At 41.9% G+C, this 20,849-nt stretch overlaps 1 protein-coding gene across 2 annotated transcripts in view; it reads right to left on the minus strand.

Annotated features, from left to right (window-relative positions):
* Nucleotides 1-3,656: 3,656 nt before the first annotated feature.
* tex47 (testis expressed 47) overlaps nucleotides 3,657-20,849 on the minus strand; it is a 58,735-nt gene continuing 41,542 nt past the window's right edge. For both annotated transcript variants that reach the window (XM_070857585.1, XM_070857584.1), the window contains exons 5-7: nucleotides 15,872-16,073; nucleotides 9,425-9,581; nucleotides 3,657-3,878 (exon numbers count right to left, since the gene is read on the minus strand). In XM_070857585.1, coding sequence (XP_070713686.1) covers nucleotides 3,829-3,878; nucleotides 9,425-9,581; nucleotides 15,872-16,073 — 409 coding nt within the window. In that variant the 3' untranslated portion in view covers nucleotides 3,657-3,828. The remainder of the gene's footprint in view (nucleotides 3,879-9,424; nucleotides 9,582-15,871; nucleotides 16,074-20,849) is intronic.

Below are 20,849 nucleotides of genomic sequence, written 5' to 3' on the forward strand. Positions count from 1 at the left end.
AGCAATTGTGTAACTCCTTAACCAATCAGATTGAAAGATTGTGAAATAAACAGCGTAAGGACTGAGACGGAAGCATAAGTTAGAGTGGGTGAATTCAATGTCAAAAAATGTAAAGAAAGAGAAACAAAAAGAAGGAAAGAAAGATTAGAGAAAAGGAAAAGGAAACATTTTTAATGCTTAAAATCTCCAACAATTAAAACCTGAAGGAATGAGACTGCACTCTTGTAATAGTTCATTTTCAGTGTCAGAGAGGTTGATTGGCAGTAATTAGCACTTATCGTTGAAAGGTTGCTTATTCTTGAAATGTCTCGAATTAATTTTCTGTGGGGAGTTTCGTTCATATCTATCGCACAAACACAGCAACTTCTTGCCATTCAATGTTTTTCAACAGTGAGGCAGACAGCGAGATGCCTTTTTCGTGAAGCTAATGGCGGAACGGTCCAACTCAGACAGCAACTTTTGAATACTCACGTTTTACCTCGCAGCTGCCCCTTGCCTAAAGTTGCTGTGCCATTTGCCCGTAGATAACGGCGAGCGCCATTAGCTTCACTGTTATTTTGACAACAAATTCTGGCCTGTAGTTTCTGTTCCTCTTGAGCAGGTGAAAGGACGCAAAATTCACGAGAAACCCCCCCCCCCCCCCAGTGTTTGGGCTCATTCGAAAGGAAATTTAATTTGGGACTATCTACCGGAAAGTTTGGAACCCTAAAGTGCTTATGGAAGAAACTACGAACTTTAATCAAATTTTGGATTTTAAAAGGACAAAGCCAAAGCTGTGGGCGGACCTAAAGAACTAACAGGAGACAACTTGATTATTGGAATCGTCTAGGTGTTGGGACTAAGTTAACTTGTCTGGAGAAATGGGTATTCTAGAATCCTTCTCCACAAGAGACATTAACATTATAACATATAACCCAGAGATAGCTAACCATCAACCTGAATCTGGAAAACCATTTCAGCATATACATCACAAAGAGGCCCAATCCAGCCTGTATGCGAAAAACTAAGCACAAAAGGACATTGTGATTACCAAGCTAATATTTCCATCAGGAAACAGTTTTTGAACATCAACCCACCCAAAACATATTAACTTTTAACAAGCCTGCCAAAATGTTACAAAGAGTCAAGCCCACCAAATTTAAACAAAGAATTCTGAACTGATTTGGCGCCAAGATTAGAACAACTCAAACCGTATAACTGGCCCCCTGTTTTAACAGAGGGTATGCCACACTACGCCTAGTACCATACTATGCTTGTGTCATCAAGACAAGGAGAGAAACCAATGCGACAGTTGTAAACTAACTTCTCCAGCCTCGAAGTCCTGAAGGAAGGAAGAACATCACCATCGTGGTAGCAAACGACCATAGCACTGTGGTCCCAATGAAAAACTACCGCGATCGACCAAACTCGAAACAAAACCAATGGGAAGAGACCGAAGAATCGAAAAGTTTCCACTCTACAATCTAAGGCCTGACTACCAACAGGTGAAAACATTACCTAAAGAGACTTTGAACCTATTTCTAACGAAGAAAACCAGGTACTTACCCCATAGACTCAAAACGCGCCTTGCCGCATCAGCGGACTCAACCCAACTGAAGATTGCGCAGCTAGAAGTCTTCTTCGACGTTTGGAGTATGGCAAGCAGAACCTACAGATTTCAACGAACTCCAAAATTGCGAACTACCGCCAACTAACCAGAAATGATTGGTAAGCATAGTCCCTGCCAGTCTAACCTAGCTAGAATTAGATATTGGGAGGTGGAAGGTGTTATTTTACTGTACCCCCCTTTGAATGTGTAATTTATTGTTCTTTATGAGAGTGTTTATAAATTTGACATTGTATTTTCTTGACTGTAATAAAATCAAAGTTCTTTTGCACCAAACCAGTTGTCCTTTGCACTTTGTCACATCCCCCAAATAAATCCAGAGTCTAGAACCCAAGGGAGTTGGAGCAATTCGAACCGCTCACATTGGTCAGAGGTGAACCTGAACCCCGGGACCATCCCCTAATACAGGCAAATGTGTTAAGGGGGCTGTAACCGAGAGTATTGTGCGGGGTATCCCAGCTCACAGTCATTAACCAGTTGCTCCTCAGTATTCTCTCTGGACTAAGATGCTTCACATTTTAAAGTCCTGTGCAATTCTGTGCCTAACAACTTCCAGTTTGGCTATACAAAGGACCGGATTTTCCCCTCAGTGACGAAGCAATGGCTTCCATGTCTTCAACAAATACTACTGAAAAACAGTTTAACGGGACATTCATGTCTTTGCTGCTTCTGGAGTTATGCTGCATGCCAATGGCTAATGCATTTGCTTGCACAGCAACAAACCCAAAATCAAGAAATAACTACAGAGGCTCATCTTAACCCATCCATCCAGAAAGACCATACACTCCCCCATTGCAGCCTTTGCTATTTTAGCAGAGACTAGCTTACTTCAAGTAAATGGGTTAACCACTTCACCAAAATAACAGACAATGTCACATGAATACCTTAAGCATTCATGTGCTATTATCACACCGTGCAATTTCAAGGCCTTCTAATGGTGGAGCGGTTAATCCATTTATTTTAAGTAAGCTAATCTCTGCTATAATAGCAGACAAAGGCGACAATGGGGGGATATTCGGCCTTTCTGGATAACTGAAACACTATAGTTCATAGGTTAGAGAGGGTGGGCTGGAGACAATGGTAAGTTTTTTTTGTAAGTGCACATTACTTACCTACAAAACTATGAACCCGTTTGCAATACTAGAATTACAATTCTAGGGCTGAGAAATTGGTTTTGCTCCAGAAAGTAACGCGAAGTGGGTGGCGTGCCTGGAACATGTGCCTAAAGATATTGGCCTGAGGCTCGCTCCAAATTAGGCCTCATCGCCATAAAACTAGTGAGCTGCAGAGACCAATCAGGCATTCTGATGGCCCATCATAGTCTTCGCAAAATTGGTCAGAGCACGAGATCATCCTGTGCATTTACAAACAACAGGGTCTCCGGTAGGCATCAAACTTTGAATATAAAATGTGTGACAAAATTCTTTCAACTTCACCTTAATGATGTGCCTTGGAATTATAATTAGTTAAATTGCCACACGAGTCAACGTTGTCGCCTCCCGAGATGAAAATTCCAACGTTGGACTTTAGGGGAATCGAAGGATATGCGGATTGGACGGGAAAGTGGAGTTGAGGTCGAAGATCAGCCTTGATAGTATTGAATGGCGGAGTGGGCTCAAGGGGTCGTATGGTCTACTCCTGCTCCGATTTCTTCTGTTCTTACTGCACAGTTCCAGTCAGTTTCACATTAGGAACTCCTGTTCTTTAGGACATGGGTGGAGATTGCCCAGACTCAATTAATTATGGACCTTTACAGCCAAAAGTCATCCCATCAGCTTGAGCGGGATTTGCAACTGGAATGTAAAGGTGGAAGGACAGCATTCATCACCTGGTTCACAATGAACATTTCAGTGGTTTGATCATCCAGCGTAACTGTTATTCCTGATCAAACTCATTTAGTTAACAGGAAGACTATTTTTCTCAGAAAATTCTCTTTGTGGCCTTTTGAGGAATTGGTGATATCTTGCACATAAGACAAATATATTTTCATCACAGTAAAACGCAGATCAATGTGTTTGATAGTAGCATTAATTTATATATTCTGTACAATTATGTGCATGCATACAATTCTGACTTTACACTTTCCAATTTTTCCATTAATAATTCTTGGTAAACATTGCACTTGCAATTCTGAACAAAACTGCAAGGACTCCATCATCGCTGAAACTTGAGTACCACTGTTTATATACAAGGACCAAACTGAGCCCATATTTTACAAGCAGTCATTTTCTGATGGCAGGCAGTATATGTTCCGGCATAGGCCATACAAGTTCTGTAAAAGAACATATCTATGTTAGCAAACAATCACAATTCATCACATACATATATTATAAAGCTAATGTTGTAAAATAGTCTATCTTGCCTCTTCCTACCTGATGCTGAATGAATTGGATATGCAGAGCAGAGCACATAATGTATAACAAAAGCTAACATTGCAATCAGACTCAAAGATTTCCTTCCGCTGGAGAATCGGATAGGTTGGGCTGCAGACATTGTTGTCTATTGCTGATTGGTGTGCCCCTGTGGAGGTGGGGTTTGGTTCTTCTAGCTTTTCCTCTTGTCCTAATGCCTCCCACCAGCTCCTAGAATTGTAACCACTTTGATAATAGCCTGGCCAACAGCTAACAATGCTGCAGCCAAGACCAGATAAATTTAAAGTCATGACAACTACCCCTTCCGCCACCCCCTCCCCCGCCATTCGTAAATGTGATTCTAGTGCTCTACTGCTGGAGTTCCAAGGCTAGGTAGGAGCGGGGCAGAGACAAAACAGTGCCATGTGGCTGCATGCCACACCCCAGCAGGGAAGAGAAATCTGAAGGTACGTCAGCCTGTGCCACTGTTGAATGCGACTTACAAGGTTACATTGAAAGAAGGTTGGGAGCAGATGGTGTGCCTACCTGGTCAGCTGAGGAAATGACTTCCAAACAGCAAATAGTGTATTTAATGTTTTTAAATCAATACAATATTCACTTCATTCATGTTGTGTTTTATAACATCTTAATTGCAGTGAGGTTCTTAAAATAAAATTTTCTAGTATAATTTCTATAGTTTACAATAAATTTTTATGATTTAAATGATCAATACATGTTATTATAATAACTAAATGTATTTTGATAGCCTCACGGTTATTCCCAACTATCCAAACACAAAGGAGGACTGGTTGATTTTAAAATGCACCAGCTTTGCTGAAATATCGCACCCTCGAGTTCAAATTCAGTTTTTAAAAAGTAAAACTGCCTAAACTTGTTTTTTTTAAATGTATTAATACCATTCGATAAAAATTCATTAAAAAAAAGTACGATAGTATTTTGATTGGCTGCTACAGAAAATTGTCTCAAAAATTGTTCCTTTTAATAGAGAAATAAATTCTGGAAAAATATGATGCAACTGAAATGAATGGAACGAGAAATTACAATCAGTAAATGTTGTCAGCTGTGTCTCACAATAAGGTCTCCGCTCTGTAAGAAAACAACCATTTGAAAAGCTAATTCTGAAAGTACACCCCTAGACAGTGAATAAAGAATACTCTCTTCTAGTCTGTAATCACTAGCATTCAATGACTCCTCACATCATTATAGCTAAACATCAGCGTACTTGTATTGTAATGCTCTAACTGAGGGTCTCTGGCGTGTGGCAGCTGCCTGGTAAGAAGGCAACTGTGAATCCTCTATTAAACCTTTAAAGCAAATCACTATTATCCCTGTGCCATTGCTGCCTTCCATTTGCGCTTTCCCCTTCCTGCTGGGACAGTCTGGGCTGCTGATTATACCTTGGCTGCCATCAATACTGTTGCCTCTCTGCTGACGGAGGCACACCAGCTGCAAGTGTTGGGGCTCTTTGCCCATTTTTCCTTCCAAAATCGTGCAGTATTCCATCATCTTGAGATCTTTGTCCAAGAATAAATGAAATATTCAACAGAGTAGCTAAACTCAATTTGCAGCCTTGACAATGACTTGAACTGGGCATGTGATAATGGAAATCTAGTGCTATACTACCAGAACACAAAGCATATTTAGTTCGGATTGGATGTAATCCTCTGAATAAATCAAAACTGCAAACTCTAGGGTTTTTCCCCGCCTGATATTTTTTCTTAAACCTCGTTTTTCCCATTAATAGACTAGGGGGATAAAATTGCCCATTTTTATAGACCCTTTGGCGCCCGGGGGGGGTGGGGGGGCGCTACCGCCTCCTGGGAAATTGCCACGGAGGTTTGGGAGGTGCTGCCTTGACAGCGCGTGCCCCGCGGTTAGTACCCTGGGACACCGTGCAACCGCCGACGACATCATCACCGTGCGCGGCGATCCCGCCCCCGCCAGTCATGAAGCTGCCGGATATCCGCTCTCGGGGCGCTGTTTAAAGGGGAGCCTGTAGCACTCCGGGCCGCCATCTTTTTTCATCAGCCAACTCTCCGGTCGGCCCGACGATGGCGGTCCTGGTGTGGGATGAGCCATAGTTATTTCAATATGCAAAAGTAAACCCTTCATGAATTGTTTGACTGAATTTCTAACAGGCATATGGTACCAAACCACATATCTTTCAAGTGCAGGGTAAAATCATAGATATTATACTCTTACTGGGATGTAAAGGATGCAGTAAGTATGAATATGTATTGACTTTGCGTCATCACTTTGAAATAGTTAGTCTAGTCTAAATTATCAACTTAATGCTAGGCTCAAGATGTTACTCAAAGGTGAAGACTAACATGCAGTTAATTTGTAATATGCTTCATGCAAATTAATGTATAATAGTTTAAATGAAGTAAGCAAATGGACAAAGCACTAGTAATGTTAAACCATGCTGATGGGGAGTGTGCATGGTAGAGATGTATGACCATACCATACCTTCTGAGAGAGAACATTCTAAACAGTTGTTATATTGGTGCTTCCAAAAACATGTCCTTTAACCAATATAAAAAAGCAAGCGTGTAATAAAACAAAAACAGATAAGAGTGCAGCGGTATATATTTTAGATTGGTTACCAATCAATGTGCAGGTTATGCTGTGAATTCAATGCTGCTTCCAGGACAAGTATTATTTTTATTCATGAGAATCAAATGGTCTCCCTTCTACAGATTGATTAACAACAATTTGTATTTCTGTAGCATTTTCCCCCAAAGAGAGTCCTTTATAGGGTAGTGGAAAACAAGTAGAAACTTAGCAAGAGGGGGGAATGTAAAAGAGAGGTGAAGAGAGGACAGAACCATGGTTGAAGACAGTAGTCCTTCGGAGGCTTATGAAAACAGGGAGGGACGTGACAAAGTGTAACTGTTGAGGGAGGGGGTTCTGGAGGATGGGGGCTTAGTGGCTGAAGGAACAACTGCCAATGGAGGACTGGGAATGAGAAGAGGATTGTAGGATGTACAAAGGAACATGTGGCTGGAGGAGATTACAGAGAGGGAGGGACGAAGCCATGGGGAAGATTTGAAGTTGAGGAGACCATGGAGAGGATTTCAAGACAAGTCCAAAGTCCTAATTCTCCAGGATGCAAGGAGCTTGACAAAAAAGGGCAATATGGTAATATGGGCAATGACGGGTACCGTGGCATTCCAGCCGACTTGTAGTTTATGGATGGTGGAAGTGGGAAGACTGCTAAAGAAAGCATTGGAAAAATTCAGCCTCAAGGAGAAAAGGGTGTGGATTATGGGGTTGGCATCAAAGTGGGAGAGGTGGGCAAAAGTGGGAATTTTTTTTTAACGGGTGAAAAAAGCGGACTGGATTGGACGGGGAAAGGGGAGTGGGAGTGGGAATAGCTGAGAGGTGGCGCGGGCTCAATGGGCTGAATGGCCTTCTTCCGTCATGTAACCATTCTATGATTCTATGACGTGGGGGAAGAAGCTGAGCTCAGGGTTGGGCAGTTCTGGAATTAGCCTGGGCAGGCAGGCGAGGGGGGCAGAGGGTCCTAGGTGCTTGCCGGTACTGAAGAGGATGACTTCAGTTTGGCTGACAATTAGCTGGAGAAAGTTTTGACTCGCCCACGTTTTAACATCAGATGGGCAGTTGGTAGACACGAAAAATTGAAGAAGCAAACATGTGATGTGTCACTTCTGGTATCTTGCCCAGGCAGACTCGAGCACGTTTTATATCGGGTCTCTGTGGGGTATGTGAACAAGGCAGCTATTGTAACAAACTTCTTGACACATACAGAAAGTGGCATCTCAAGATGAGTTTTCAGTGAATTGTGTGCAGCAGACGGTTTCCAGTGGGTAGAATTACGAATTTGATTACAAGAGACAGAGTGTTCGTGGAAAAAGTGTAGAAAATTGCCAAAACAGCAAAATCACAAGAACATTTCACAATGAGCAAGACATCAGAAAGATTTGCTTTACTGGTTGAATGATTTTTCTAGAATTGCCATTTGATTTGCTTTCTCCAAATATATTCACTTTCAATCAATTTCTAATTGAGATCAATTTGAAAATATTCTATGTATAATTGAAAAACTATTTTTATTTTCTTTCCAACTGGATTACAGTAATCAATAGCTTCAAAAGTGTTTTAATAATTCACAATTCTTAAGAGTGATTCAACCTTCCAAACATATTGGATGTTCTATATATAATCTGTTTATAATAAGACCATTTGGACATGCAAGATTTTACTCATTAAAGATAAAATGCACTTAAATCAACAGAATCCATATTTATTGCTACAAAATTCAGACCTCTTTCATAGAGGTTTCCCTGGATTTTCTAAGGAGCATATCGTTTTTCCTACCTTATGTCGTTAGGTGTAAATTATAGGAAAGTTTTTTTTAGTGTCTAGAAAAGTAGTGGGTCAGAATGTAGGAACATTATTTTACACCATAGAATGGACTCAACAGCTGCCATCCAAAAAAATGGGGGCAGAAGTTATGATCTGAAATTGTTAAACTCAATGTTGAGTCCAGAAGGCTGTAAAGTGTCTATACAATTTCAACCATTTCAGATCATAACCTCCGGTAAAAGACAAACACACAAAACCTCCACTCACTGCTCACTCACCCGCAACCCCCCTCCCCCCCTCCCCCCCCCCCCCCCCCCCCTGCTGTACGTTGGGAAACAATTTTGTACACTAATTGTAGTTTCGTAAATTCTGGTAAATGTGATTCCCCATTGCAATGCTTCCTAGTTGTCTGGGTCACACGCCCCTTCTTTTTACCCTCAGTCAGAGGGATTTTATCATTTCAGGGACTCAATTCTACACACTGCTGGTGCCTGCTACCGGACTACATCACTCAGCAGCAGATGATAATGTTACAAATTGGAAGTCTACCTAAAATTCAGTCAAGGTGGCCATAGTAGCTGGGGATTCAACGACGAGTGTCTCACCTCCTGACTCCACAAAGCCTCTCCATCTAAGGCACAAATCAGAAGTGTGACAAAATACTCTCCACTTGCCTGGGTGAGTGCAGTTGCAACACTAAAGAAGCTCGACACCATCCAGGACAAAGCATGGATCGGCAACCCCTCCACCACCATTGAACCGTGGCTGCAGTGTGTATCATCTACAGGATACACTGCAGCAACTCGCCAAGGTTTCTTCGGCAGCACCTCCCAAACCCATGACCTCTACCACCTGGAAGGACAAGGGCAGCAGGCGCATGGGGAATACCGTCACCTCCAAGTTCCCTTCCAAGTCACACACCATCCTGACTTAAAAATATATCACTGTTCTTCATTGTCACTGGGTCAAAATCCTGGAACTCCCTACCAAACAGCATTGTGGGAGCACCTTAACAATATGTACTGCAGTGATTCAAGAAAAAGGCTCACCGTCGCCTTCATTATTTTGTGTACTTATCTGTGTTGTTCACTTTACCTAAGGCATTATTATAACCTACCTGAATCCATAATTATGTTCAATGAAGCATTGTAAATGCCCAGGAATTGGGCAGGAGTTAAAAGTTCTTTAGCTTTCAGGAGACGTCCAATCAGATCCTGGGGAATGATCAGTTCCGGAACACTGTCTAGAACAGAACCAGGATCGTTGGGGGATTCCTATGGAAAGGAAAACAGAATGTAAACAAGAGTAAGACGAGCCATACAGTTCAGAGCAAGTAAACACTGCAACGTACCAACCAAAGATATAAAGAGTGAGTGATAAATGTAGTTTATAAAGGTAACCTACGTAAATCCTTTCTGTATGTTTAGATCTCCAAAGATGAGCTATTTATTGAGACAAATAGTGTGCCACTCTATAGTATGGCTCATTAGCTATAACAAGATATATTTGTTTTAATTGTTCTTAAAGGTTTTTTTGCTCAAACAAGCAATTGAACAAGAAACATTCTGGAAAACTCTGCATACACTGTGAAATTTCCAAATCAAAACGCATGAAACTGAGCTGGTTCCTTGTCAAATCTACAATGTCTTTTCCTTCCTTTCCCTTCTCTCTCCTCTCCCAACTTCTGAATTATTTTGCATCTGCCTTGACATTGCCATTCTCCAATCTTTTTGAAGATAAACTGCGAACTCTTTGGCGAGATGGGTGGTTGAGCTGAAATCAATGGAAGTAAAAATCAGGAGAGGTGTAACATGGGCTGCCGACTCGCATTAAACTGGTTCAGTTCAGCTTCACACAGGTAATATTTACCCACGCCATAAAGTTGAATGCTACTGGAATCCATACCTATTTGGTCAGACCAAATACGCTATTGTACAACCATTGATTCAATTGCAACAAACCTATTGAGATCTAAATTCTTATTTAGAGTGATGTAATATTAAATTTAAAGATTGTATCATATCCGCAAGCTTTTTAAAATATACACTGGAGTCACAGGCTCTCATTGGGCTCAATTTCCCCAGGAGTTGTTCCATTTTTTTGGAGTAGGCTGCTTTTTCTGGCCTAACATAAAAATCCCCAGTTTCCCCAATCAATTTGCACCAGTGTAACTCACTTAGTTACATTTTTTTTAAGATGAGTTTTTTTTTCTCAAAAGTTGGCGTTACCAGCCATCTACGCCAGTTCTGGCCATTTAGGCAATTTTGGTCAGCTAATAGTTATCCATTTCTTCTTAGGCCAGCCTATGTGGCTACTTGAGAAAACCCTTGCGGAGAGTTAAAGAAATCGGCGCAGGTAAGCGCATCGGAGGCCATTCGGCCTGGGATAGGGACGAGAAGTGGAGAGGTCGTGGACCTGAGCCAACCAAGCCTTAGGGAACAGACTTGCAAAACCATCCTTCCTTCGCACAATTAAAATAAGAAGAAATAAAAAATTATGTCGTACCTTCAGCATCAAACTGCAATTCACCTTTCTGCACTCAGCCCGGGAAGGCAGCAGGCCGGTGCGGGAGGTCACTCGGCCTGGGCTAGGGGCGGGACAATGCACCGGGAGGCCACTCAGTCTGGGCTAGGGGCGGGACAATGCACCGGGAGGCCACTCGGCCAGGGCTAGAGACGGGAAGGAGCAATTCAACAGAGGGGTTGGTTTAGGAGAAGAGGAAGTCTGTGGTCTGCAGCCTGTGTATGGTGATCACACCTTCCCTGCACACTCCGCTCCAGTATAGGCAGCAGAGCTATCAGGGCATGCAACATCAGACTGAGCACAATTAAAAGCAACTCCGATTAAGAATCTTCAGAATAAAATACTTACAGTTAGTTGCTTTTGAAGTCTGGTTTCCTTGCACGTCTGCAACAGTGTCGTGCCCAGCACCGACAGACTGCCCTCAGCTCAGAGGCAGGCTGGATAAGGCTGAGGTTTCTTCAGTGCAGCCCTGGTCAGAATGACCATCCTGCCTTATCGCACTGCAAACAGAGGCCCGTGGAACTGGCCCTGAAGACTGCACTTCATGCGAAGGCTCCTCATATCTACAACACGGAAGGCATGCAGACTCGGAGCGCTACTGCGCATGCGCGGGGCCATCACTATTCTCCACTGCGCATGTGCAGACGTCCCGGCACATTTTCCAGCGCAGAACGCAGGCTCCACCCCCTGAGGCAACTGGCCACGCGGCGCGGCAGCAGTGAAGAGGCCAGACAGTGGCCAAAGTTCGAACATTTTTTTTGGAGCATCTCCGGACGTACTTAAGCAATACAACTCGGGTAAGTACACTAAAAAAAACGGGCTCGGCCAAAATTGAGCCGAATGAAACTAATGATCAGTGCCTTTAATGTATGTCTCAGAACCCCTTTTGTACACTTGTTTCATTTTATGATCATTTATATCTAATACAATTGTTTCAGTCTGAGTTCTAGATATCACAAAAAATTGCTACTTATTTTTATTAAATCACTTATATTTCACAGTCAAAGGTTGATGAGTAAGTATATTATTACTTATGGGTCATTATATTCTGGTATTGTTTTGTTCTGTCCGTGGGCCCAGGGGCAGCACGGGCCAGCCTACACTGCAATATGTGTGCGCACTAGGCCCGTGCAGCAGATCTGGTCTCCAGTCGACTTGGGTAATCCTTGCCACTGGAGCAAGACCTAGCTCTGTCAAGCCCGTGTGATGGTTGTATGCAATGGCCACCACACATTAAAAAAATCCATGCACAGCCATCTTCCACCCTACACTATGTAGTTCAGGACCCGGAATATTAGGTCTTTCATTGAAACACCTGTAACTTATCCTTTTTTGGCGTGGAAGCAAGTCATCTTCGTTCCGAGGGACTGCCCATGATGACAGGGTTCTGTCTAGGTGCTATACACACACCAGCTACATACCCAAGCTGGGTTGGACCTATTCTATGGTCAGTATTTCAGGCCATATGTTTAGTAAAAAGCTTTGTGCCAAAATAAGAGGACACTAAGCAGCAAATAACCTAGTGGGTGATCTGCTAATAAGAGATATCAGACTAAAATAATTTGCATTTATAGGACATCTTTAACTTCGAACGCTGCTTTACAGAGGTGGAAAATAACTTACACCATGGTTTACTAGCATACAAAAGCTTAGTGTGTTTGTCTGCAGTTCCTCTCCATTATTTTATGGGTGGCATGATCCTGTTTTAAATAAATGTGCTAATGCCTCTGCTAAAATAATGGACTGAGTAATTTCAGACAAAACATGTTCGTCAATTATCTGTAGTTAGTATCTCAGTGCATAGTTTCAGGGCCATCACTACAGAGCAGGCCCAATACTTGTCTAAATCCAATCATTGGGTCAGATCTTGACTTTGTGTGATGGTGTAAAACAGATGATCGTGAGTCGGCAGCCTGGGTTACACCTCTCCTGATTTTTACTTCCATTGATTTCAGCTCAATCACCCATCTCGCCAAGGATTTCTCAGTTTATCTTCAAAAAGATTGGAGAATGACAATGTCAGGGCAGGTGCAAAAAAAAATCAGTTCAGGGCACAACCTGTTATGCCTCTGGATAATGCTATCATACAATTAGATACTGAGTAGTGCAGGCGGTACGATGCTCGCATCACTTACCTGAGTGATCAGCGTCACTGTACCTGAGAGAATATCACCAGCAGAACTCAAAGTTGTAATGATGTTTGCCCTCCCCAAAATTAAATTGCATTTATTTTGCATTCAACTTGAAAATGACAGAAATGTATTGATTATGATGTTAATCAATTAATTAGTGAAGATTACAGAGTAGTAGCTTTCATTGGGGATGTTCCTGTAGTTTCATTTTTAGATACTCTGTGTGGATCTCTGGGGTTGATTTTAAAAAGTTGATCAGTAAGTTTTTAAAAGTTGGCCATTACTGTATTGAAAAATGGCTTCAATTAAATCAAAACCATTTGTGCAACTTCACTTGACCCACTAAATGCCTTTAAATCTAAAATGAGAATCATTTGCACTTCACCTCATGGCTGTCAACAACAGCAGCAGTGTCACCCTTACTCCAGAGCTGCAGTACAACTAGGTAAGATATTGCAATATGAAATTGTTCAATTATACTTGAATTTTGCCTGTCTGTGACAGATCTTTCATTGTCATATTTCCTTTTGAATGTTGAAAAAACAATATTAAAAACGAGCTTTGAAAATGTGCCATATGTGGGCATACATAGTCAAAACAAATCTGTAGTTAGATGTTTGAACAATGCCAAAGATTTTAGATAAAGAAGAAAAGGGAAGGTGTGTATGTTGTGTGAGTGAACCTGTATTTGTGCCCATCTATTCTCAACAGGGGTATATTGTAGTTAGATTAATAAATTCCAGGAGAAAATCTGGCAACTTTATAGAAACTGAATAATATGGAATTTTCTTTGTCTCCAATTCACAAACATTTTCTTTGCAATTTTAAATCTTTTGTGATAATTGTCTAAAATATACTTCCTTACCGTCTGTTCTTTCAATTGCTTTTTAGCTCACCTTGATGTCACAATATATATACCTGAGTTATTAGCTCTGATGTGTGTCTGTCTCTTTTGATTTATTTAGTATTGGCAGAAGTCCAAATCCTTGTATGAATCAAATGACTGTGTTCCGATCAGGTAGTTAAACAGACCTGTTTATAATCGAACATTTGGAGCCAGTGATTGTAAAAACATTGTGCTGAATTTTCGCTGGGCTTGTGCCTCTACTGGTGCCCCAGAGGGGCAGTAATAGGTATGCAAATGATTTCCAGCTGGACGGCCAGCTTCCAGTGCCCCGCTGGGAAATTTGGTGCCAGTTTTGCGGGGGCCCGGGAGCGTCGAGCCGGTGTGCAACGCCCCCAGTTTCGACAGCGCTATGATTTTTGTTTCGCGCTGACCCTGTAGCGCCCCATAGCGTGCCGTAGTGGGACTGCCTGGGAAAGCGGGCGGCCCGAGCTGTTCCGGCGGCAGTGAGGGAAGGAATGCCTACATGAGGTAACTGTGATTTATTTTTTATTTTTGCGATTTATCTTATACGGAGTGAGCAAGGAATTGGGAATGTGTTTTGTGGTTTCTTTTTTTTTTCCCAGGTAAGCCTCTCTTATGGCGCTCCGAAGCCGGCTGTTTAGCAACCGGATTTTCATTTGCTCCACTGGCTTAACACCCTTAGAGAGGTGTGCAACGCCTGCCTTAGCGCTCCACTCCACACTCAGGGCCCAGCTGCTGAATTTTGTGGCTGCAGACACAAACCATTTCCCGGCGCAAAATTTACCGTCCCGCCACCATTAGCGCCCAAAAATGCCTCCATCCAAAAATCCAGCCCATTGTCCTTTGTTTCCCACTCCGACACAGTACTTGTTGTGTACATGTGCATGTGCAAGATTTAGGTGAGGAATCCACACCTTTGTGTTTCTACTCTACTCTACTTAAGGATTTGTACCTGCCTGTCCTATTTAAAGTTCCTGGTCTTTCCCTGTAGGTGAGACATAGTTTAGAAGCTCACAATGGAAGATTGCAGCCTCTGTTTTCTGTCTTGCCTTTTAAAGACCTGCCACTCAAATGCTTAGAGTCCCAATTTGAGATTAAATTTCCATTGGTCCCTGGATACTATGTTGTCTTCTTAATCCTTCTGTGTGCTTAAAAAGAGAACTTGCAATAATAGAGCACCTTTCACATCCTCATTATGTCCCAAACCACTTCACAACAAATTACTTTTTAAGTGTAGCCATTGTTATGTAGCCATTTGCACACAGCAAGATCCCACAAAGAACAATGAAACAAATGGCCAGTTGATCTGTTTTGGTAGCATTGGTTGAGGGATAAATGTTGTCTGGGACTCTTCAAATCGTGCCACAGGATCCTTTACATCCACCTGAGCATGGAATTGGGGCCTCTGTTTAGCATCTCTTCCAAAACAAATTCCATTAACACTGCACTGAAGTGTCAGCCCAGATCACAGGCCTAGATCCTGCAGTGAACCCACAACCTTCTAACTCAGAAATAATATTAGCACTGAGCCAAACTGAGCATGTAAGCATCATTTACTTCCTTTACTAAATGAATAAACAAAATATTGGTCATTATTTTTCTCAATACCAAGGTAGTAAAATGTACAGTGGCATGAATTATCAACTAATTTCATTTATTAAAAAAATAGGTAAATGGTAGACTGGCGAGTAGAGTTTTAACATGCTGTGCCACATGGATTTACACTATACTGTGAACGCTAGTCCATGCATACTGTCTAGGAGATGATGATAATCACATACTAGTACCATGCCTGGAGGAACAGTGATCGTATGTTGTTCTTGAGAGCTTCATGATGGCTGGTAATCATGCAGATTAGCAGAGGCCTAGGTGTTAGTCAAATAACAACATGCCATTCCCTTGGCTGGGGAATGGTATGCAACACAAGGAGGTTAAAGAAAGGAGGTAGAAAAAAGCAACTGTGGAATTTGTTTTTAAAAGTGAGCTAATTGAAGCAGGACTGTGATAAAGAACCCAGTTTTGTTAGAGAATCACTTGCTACCGTGTAAGCTTTTTGCATGTGCAGTCCCAGCTTAAGAAGCGCAGTGAGGCATTCAGTGATGATCTTCTCTATTGGTTCCCTCTGTAAAGTATAATCCAGTCGTTTTGCAGCGATGTTCAGGAGGGTATATTCCCACCGCTGGAACAGTCTGCCGGGAATGTTGTGAGACATCACCAGGATTTTAGACTCCAAAAGTAAAGGTCTGAAACAAAGTTCAACAAGAAATTCTGGATTGTTCGCAATTATTCAACAGTTTTGAAATAGATAAGTACTTTTAACAATAAAGGCCCTGAACATCCATAGGGGTTGTCCCACTCTCCTGCCGTCACTTTAGCGGAACCCCTGGAGAAACAACGTAAACATCTCTTTACACCATTTCTCCAAGGATTCCACCAGTCGCTCACCAAAATTACAGCGAGTGATTGGGACCAATCCCATGGAAGTACGGCGTCATAATGTTTACTTCATTAACTAGGTGTAACATTCAGCATAGAAATGTTTTAACTGCCACCTGAGAAATTCTCAAATTGTTGTTGATTTTCCCCTCATATTTTCAACCTCCTAAAATCCGTCACCTGAATGCATGTATGCTATCAGATTTGATTCTAGATTGACTATTACATAGGCCAGAATTTTAATTTGGAGGTGGGTAGGGAGTGGGGGTTGGAAAATGCTTGGGAAACACGGCAGAACGGGTTCCCCACAGGCCCCACTGAATTTAATGGCAGGATCTGGTTAGCATGTGGAATCACTTTTTCCTGCCCGCAGCCAACCAGATGGCGAGGTTGGCCGGCTGTCGGGCAGATAGGCCTATGGCACCAGACCACAGAGAGGAGGGAGGGGGGCTCGGAATCCGGAGGTGGATCGAGGGCCAGTGGTCGGAATGTTGGAAGGCAATCAGCGGCTGGAGAGGGGAGGTGGGTAGGCCGGAGGGTTCTTGGGGGCCAGGTTGGAGATCTGATTGTCGATAGGTGATCAGGGACCAGAGGGGCGAGGTCTGAAGGCTGGAGAGTGATTGGGGGCTGGAAGGGGGAGGAAATGGAATTGGGGACCGAGGATCGAAGGACGGAGGGCTGATCAGAGATTGGAGGCCTCGTGGGGGAGTTGGGGGCGATCGGAAGGGTTAGGAGGTGTCCAATTGTAGGGTGTTGGCGAGGCAGGAATGCTGGATCCAGCAGGTAAGTGGAAAGGCACCTATCTCCTGGATCCATTAGTCCTTGCCTTTTAGCTGATAGGTTCCCCAAGGCCTGGGAAACCCCCACAGTTAAATTTAAAATGGTGGACCACCATGAGGCACAGAGCCTCATTATAATATTTGAAGTGTGAACCTGCCTCCTGTGGGCTGGCTGCCTGCCCCCGTCCCACCTCCATTAAAGCTGGAAGTGGGCAGGTTGAAGGCACTGTTCTTTTGCGTGCACGACTCCGTTATGGGCTGGGCGGCCCATTCAAATTTCCACACATGCGTGTTTTTTTCCAAATGGGACCTCCAGACCACTGTGTGGCAGTGCAGCTTAACAGGAACATTGGATGGAGGTGGGTTGGGCTCGGCATTCAGATTTTTAACTCTTTAACCTCCCAGCCAACCCCAACCCACCCGTTTGTTTGGGTTAAAAACTCCTCCTATAATTCTTCAGTAACCTGTTTGTGTGCAGGCAAATTCTTACTATCTTCTAAATTATAAACAGTTCCATTTCTATGCAAAATGTACAGTATAACAGCCCTATGAATGACACTGATAGGAACACCGCCATTAAACATAGTGCATCTTCACTATGTGCATCTTCACTGTATATACTTCTTATGCTATTCTGAACTTTTCAGCAGAAGGAACTTTAACTCCTATTTGGAATTACATAGAAAATAGGTGCAGGAGTAGGCCATTCGGCCCTTCGACCCTGCACTGCCATTCAATGAGTTCAGGCAAATTATTACAATTGAACATGTTCTTCTTCCCCACTGTTGTTTAGAATCCAGAACTGAGGGTATGTATAAATTTACAAAAATCCACTGAAAATGACAGAATGAGGTGTTAATGCCAATCTTACATACACCTCTATCTACATTCATGGACAATTACCATCCCTTGAATACTGTGATCAGTTATTTGTCCATAGTCTTCCCTTTATTGTACTGCGGCCCCAGTCAGTGACAAAGATTAGAGTTTAAGGTGGCGATTTTTCCACACTTAGTTTACATTATTCTCTCACGCACGTACACACACACACACTCTTCTGTCAGAACACGATAAGGGGGTGAATTTCTATGCAGGTTCTACAAAAGGCTGTGGTCTTGATACTGCGAGCCCATGTAAATTAACATAGGAAGCTAAGATTAAAAAAAACTGACGGTGATTATCTTAAGTGAAGTATGGAAGAGGAATAGAGCCGGCTAAAAAAAAAAAGATTAATAGGAAAGAAGAGAGACTTTTGTGAACGTCTGTTTTAAATGAGAAGTGCCTGTGTGATTTTGTGACTGCGGAATGAATTTTTATGTTGTCATGTTTCTGAAAGCCTGGTTGGAAGAGGAATGCAAGTGTCTGTTCATTTTAGCTAACCCTTTGTAGTGTTGTCCTGTATGTGGGAAGTTTTAAGACATTTTAAGTTAGAAACGCAGGTGTGGATTTATTCGGATGATAAGTTACGGAGCTAGGAAATGTACAAAGGATAAGTTTGTTGAGTAAAACATAATAAATACATGCTCCCGGTGGTTAAAAAAAAAGAGTTTACTTGTTGAAAGAAAACGTGCAATGATTGATTACATTGGATTGAAAGACATAAATTTAGTCTCGGAATGAGATAAAGAATGCCTTTTAAGAAAGCTTCTAGCTCAAAACAAAAAAAGGTTTTAAATAAAGATTGAAATTACAAAGTTTGAATTGGGATTTTGAGATATTCAGAGAAGGCACAGAAAATACTGAGGTGGATTCAAAAAAAAAAAAAATTATTAAATTAAATCTGATCAGGTCAAACTCCTAGGCGAGTGGCGAGCTATCTGTGAAGGTGTAAAAGGGGCTTTTGGAAAATGTTAAAAACAGCAAGCTTTAGTAACGACTTTGAAACTGGAGCATTTTGAGATAACGAAAAGCAGCCCTCAAACCCTCAAAGCTGGACTCCATTCCAGTTATGGAGAAAAGAAAAAGATAAAGACGCCACTTTGAAAGTAAACAAATGACTTTAAATTAGCAACTTTATGGAGTTACAGGCCCTCCGTGTAAAATACAAAACCTAATTTGAAGAAAGAAAAAAAAAAGATGTAACGGACTAAATAAGTGCTGGAAAAAAAATGTGTTTGTGATGGAAAAAAGACATAACTTACTAAATACTAGCTGATGTTTGCTGTGAAAAAAAAAGATATTGGTTTAATTAGAAAAAGAGAAAAAAAAATTGGAAGAGGTAAAAAACACTCAACATTGATAATGATTTTAAATTATGAGAAAGTTTCAATGCAGTTTGAAAAGATTTCCAAAATGGACAGTCTTTATCAAGAAAAGTCCCGAACAGTCTAAACAAGCAGGAGGGTTTTGAAGATAACGAGGAGAAAGAGGGAAATTTTAAAAAAAAATTGAATTTCAGTAAACAAAATTGCTATTGTATGTGTGGTCTCGTTTTAAATCAATTTTTTTAAAAAGATTTCTTTGGCAAGTACTTGAATTAGAAGTTAAGAAAACATTGGAGTTTACTCTAATGATTTATGCTGTTTAACGGATTCCTAATTTCTAAGCCAGTTTTGAAGGCACAAAGACTTTTTTTTTCAGATGATTACGTGAAGTCACGTAATGACATCAGGTCTTCTTACAAACCTGGAAAGGAGTTAACCCTTTCTATTGACAGCTGTTTTATACTGAACAGTATTAATTTGGATTTCTTAATAGAAAAAAAAGACTCACCTAACAGAGGAAACAAAAATAAAAACAGAACTAGCTTTTGTAATAATACTTGCCTGATACAATAAAGAAATAGATACTCAAACAAAACAAATTGAAGAGTTAAAAGCTAAGATAAACAGGCTGGAAGAGATAACGGGACTAGACGGATAGTGCAGTGCGCAGCCATAGCACCATCACCTATGGCAATAGAGCCAATGTACCCCACGGTGGGTAGGTGTAGTCCACAAACCCAACCTAACGGTAAAGCAGACAACGATGTTCGGAGGAATAGCTTTGGCCTTGGTCATAATAGGAGTTTGGGTAATATTTAAGTGGGTAAAGACATGGGCGCACGCCCCACAGATTCAACTCAAAATGGTTCGATTATAACCTTGTGCTTCTGATTTCACAGGGTGACAGGGATACTCGTAGAGCAAAACCTAACCCTTGGTGACGAACAGGCCGTCTGTTTAAAATTACAGATAATACCTACCAGAATGGGAATACAAACGGCACTCCTCGTAATATGGATAGCCCTGCGACAGACACGTACCCTGGATGACACCGACGGATTGCAGCGCACTCAGGAAATAAACAACTACATTAACTATGGAGTCTTGTTTAATTTAACGGACGGAATGTGCATCCCAGCAGCCAAGGACTGGAGCAAGGACAGGACTTATTTTAATGCATGGTTACAAGTGAATCCTAATAAGAATCCTAATAAGAATAAGAGTATGTGTACAGTGCTCCACGGGTATTAGGAGCAGCTGCATTAAACGGAGGGATGTCAAAGGGCCTGATGAATGTACTTTTGGCATAATTTGTGCGCCTCCGGGACAATCCCAGCAATCAGTCATCTGCAAAAAGGGAGTGGGGCTGTGTGGGTACTACGAGGAGGTGGGGGCAGCTGCAATATCATTGTATGTATGCTTCTCACCCCCTCCGACACCGCGCCCCATAAGAACCATTACATTGCCCGAGGAACTGCCTTGTCCCATAACTACTAAGGGACCAGAAAATGGGATTGTAATGTACAACGAAGGGGAATTATTGTATGATAATGTTGAACATGAAATTGTGCCTGTCCTGATCAATATTTCAGGCATCCAG

Source organism: Pristiophorus japonicus, chromosome 16 (genome assembly GCF_044704955.1).
Source record: "Pristiophorus japonicus isolate sPriJap1 chromosome 16, sPriJap1.hap1, whole genome shotgun sequence".
NCBI lineage: Eukaryota > Metazoa > Chordata > Chondrichthyes > Pristiophoridae > Pristiophorus > Pristiophorus japonicus.